Source organism: Anopheles cruzii, unplaced genomic scaffold (assembly GCF_943734635.1).
Source record: "Anopheles cruzii unplaced genomic scaffold, idAnoCruzAS_RS32_06 scaffold02140_ctg1, whole genome shotgun sequence".
Taxonomy (NCBI): domain Eukaryota; kingdom Metazoa; phylum Arthropoda; class Insecta; order Diptera; family Culicidae; genus Anopheles; species Anopheles cruzii.
In genome coordinates, this window is record NW_026455725.1 from 1 (window position 1) to 3,625 (window position 3,625).

Below are 3,625 nucleotides of genomic sequence, written 5' to 3' on the forward strand. Positions count from 1 at the left end.
TAACTGCGCCACCAGACGTTCCAGAGCCGGCAACGCATGCGCGGCGCCACACGAAAACCGGCTTCGCGTTTACTATCCGGCCAGACCGTGAAGCTCAGGACGCGGTTCCGCTGATGAATGAAATATGTTTCAGGCTGCCGCGTAGGCTGCCCGCGTCGGCATGCAGAGCGCGTTTCGAATTCTTTGCATAATTTGTTTGTTTATCGAAGATTGTTTTTTTTGTCTGGCGATCGCGCTCTTGAGCACCGCGCATCGGTTTCTGAAGCTTTTCAATGGAATATCAAGTAATAAGCACTTGGAGTGCAATGTTCGTGAAAGGCTGCATTGATTTTAGTAGAACCCTTCATGGATGTTTTATTGGGAAGGAAAAATATGCCATACTACTGGCTTCAATATAATAGAAAGGTCTTCACTCGGTTTGACATTAAATAGTGCTCAGTCACAACTCGGTGCAAAAACACCCTTTCGTTACTTCGAAACTTATCATTTTGAAAGGAAACCATTGATATTCTGAAGCAACATTCCCCCATTTTGATCGGGCAAACGTGTCAAGCGTTATTTTATCGTAACCCAGGCCGGATACTCGAACGTTCGCGGCGACAAGTGTGATTCTTATTGCGTATGCGCAATATGTTAAGCGCCGCGAGGCATTAAATCCACGTTGCTTCGCGCCATTCGGCCACCACCACTCGCTCAGCATCTTGCGTATTATTTTTAAGCCTTCACACTCCGTTGATGTTCAGTGTGTCGCCTCCAAACACGGTCAATGGCTTCACGCTTTTTCACGTGAAGCATCGACCGTGTAAGCGTACTGGGCTCGAGCATAGTTCAAAGAACTGGAACCGAAAGGCCGACTGCGCAAGGCCATCGCAAAGCTAGCAACAGATAGCTTGCGGTCGGTGGATAACTGGCACCGGAATGTTCTGCCACCGGTGTACACACTCAAGGTCATTTGAGGTTCATAATGTTTAACGTAACAATAGGGTAGCAAACAGTACCAACATCCAATGTGCGTGAAGCACAACGTAAATGCAAAACCTTTTTGCCAGAAAAGTTGACATACTTTCTGTGCTTAAATTACAACACAGTGGAGTGGTAGCAGTGGCAACGAGGGGCTGAGGCTTCGGCCAGATGGTGAACTGCATATTTGACACGCACGCAGAGTGCAACTCCGTAGCCCCCTACGGACAGGGCCGCTGCCACCCAAAAGTGAACACTTACCAAGTACGTCGGCCGCAGAGCTGGGAGGAAGTGCTGCGTCAGCAGAATATAAAACGGTACCACTTTAGGCAGCCAACGGCTGTTTCGACAATGAGCAAACGCAACAGACAATTTTTAACCGATCACCGTGTACCGCAAAACAAAACACAACTAACCAAGCAAACGTAAATAAAAACAACACGAGGTGTGTGTGTGTGCGTGTGATTCAGTGCCATATGACTGACAACCGTTACCGAGTGTTACGCCAAGGCTGGTAAGGCGTAACGCTGAAGCGCCAGTTCCCGGTAGATCAGTCAGGGGGCGCTAGTGCTGTCAAAAATCGAAGGATTGTCAAAAGCCAAAACCTTTGTTTAATAACAAAGTGGACGCATTTACAGAATCGCTTGAATAAACGAGTGCAATTAAAATGGAGTCTCCGGCATTGATTCAGAAAGAAGATGGTGTTGAGTAAGTTGGTGTTCAATAATAGTTAATAGGTATGATAGCGAATTATTTTCCAGAAGCGTAAAAATATGTAGACGGTGTATGTCCACTGGTGATGCTTTGGAAGCTCTAACGCGCGACGAATCCGGACAGTTTACTGGTCTGCAGGTAGCAAAAATTGTAACAACAGACTTCGCACGTTGTTTTGCAAAAAAACTATGTCTGGTCTATGATATACATATTCTTACAGATTAAGTTCGAACCTGGAATTCCGTCGCATTTGTGCACGATGTGCGGATCGCGTTTGAAAAACCATCTTTACCACTCGGCCGAACAAACAGTTGGCACAGAATTGTCAATTAAAACTGCAGTGAGCTCACCGGATGCAGCGAAGGATTTGCACTTGAATCGAAAATGTTTTACTGTACATCAAGCGAATATGACATATGAATGTTGTGGCACAATACCTGATGATTTATTCGAGGCAGAGGAAAATCCAATCAAATCAGAGTACGAAGAGGTCGATGAGCAGCATCAGCTGCAAACAACGAATGATATTCCGGATCATGAACAGGATAATCAGAAAACAAATCCCTTGGAATCGAGCTGTCAGGATGCAAAATCAAAAGGAACTGCGACCGTGGCAGACAATACGTGTACTGATGATGCAACAGCAGCATCAATTCGAAACGTCTTGAGTCCTGGAACCCGGAACGCCCGTAGTAAAAGCCATTCCAAAAACCACAAGCACCCCTGCCCTCAATGTTCGGCAACATATCCATTTTTATGCTTGCTGAAGGTACACATCCGTACTCACACTGGCGAACTGCCATACAAGTGTAAAGTCTGTGACAAACCCTTTCATTCATCAAGAAATCTGGCAAAACACTCGAAAATTCACAATAAGGACCAACAGCATCAGTGTCCTCATTGTTCATTAAAGTTCGCAGTCTCATCTAGGTTAAAGATTCATATCCGCACTCATACCGGCGAAAGGCCTTATGTGTGTAAAATCTGTGACAAAGCCTTCCATTCATCAGGCAGTCTGGCACAACATTCGATAATTCACAATAAGGATCAGTGTCCTCATTGTTCATTAAAGTTCGCAGTCTCATCTAGGTTAAAGATTCATATCCGCACTCATACCGGCGAAAGGCCTTATGTGTGTAAAAGCTGTGACAAAGCCTTCCATTCATCAGGCAGTCTGGCACAACATTCGATAATTCACAATAAGGACCAACAGTATCAGTGTCCTCATTGTTCGTCAAAGTTCGCAGACTCATTTAAGCTAAAGATTCATATCCGCACTCACAGTGGCGAAAAGCCATACCAGTGTAAAGTATGTGACAAAGCCTTCCGTTCATCCAGCATTTTGGCAGCACATTCGAAAATTCACAATAAGGACCAACAGCATCAGTGTCCTCATTGCTCTTCAAAGTTTCCAAGGTTATCTAGCCTAAAGATTCATATCCGCACTCACATTGGTGAAAAGCCATATCAGTGCAAAATCTGTGACAAATCCTTCCATTCATCAGGGAATCTAGCACATCACTCGAAAATTCACAATAAGGACCAACAGTATCAGTGTCCTCATTGTTCATCAAGGTTCACATACTCATCTAACCTAAAGAAACATCTCCGCACTCACACTGGCGAAAAGCCATACCAGTGTAAAGTCTGTGAAAAAGCGTTCAGCCAATCAAGCAGTCTAATACGTCACTCCAAACGTCTCCATACGTCCAAAGTTCACAAGAAGGGGGAAACTCATTAATTCTTTCGTTGTTCATTCAAGTTTGGGTTAGAATATGTTTGAATTTTGTATCTTAGAATACTAAAATGTATGAATTCGGCGATAGCAGTTAGCAAATGTTCACAAACAGCAACGATCAGAATCAGCTCAATAAAATTAATTTTCTTCTGAAACTGGGTTGTGTATAAAATAAGAAATCTTTAAAATATCGAACGAAAAAAGGAGTGAAAT

At 44.0% G+C, this 3,625-nt stretch overlaps 1 protein-coding gene across 1 annotated transcript; it reads left to right on the plus strand.

Annotated features, from left to right (window-relative positions):
- Positions 1 to 2,443: 2,443 nt before the first annotated feature.
- Positions 2,444 to 3,217, plus strand: LOC128276702 (zinc finger protein 558-like; the record flags this gene model as incomplete). The annotated part of the gene is made up of 2 exons (XM_053015162.1): positions 2,444 to 2,593; positions 2,888 to 3,217. Coding segments are annotated over 2 exons (480 nt in total), but the record flags the coding sequence as incomplete, so codon positions are not given.
- Between the last annotated feature and the right edge of the window lie 408 nt (positions 3,218 to 3,625).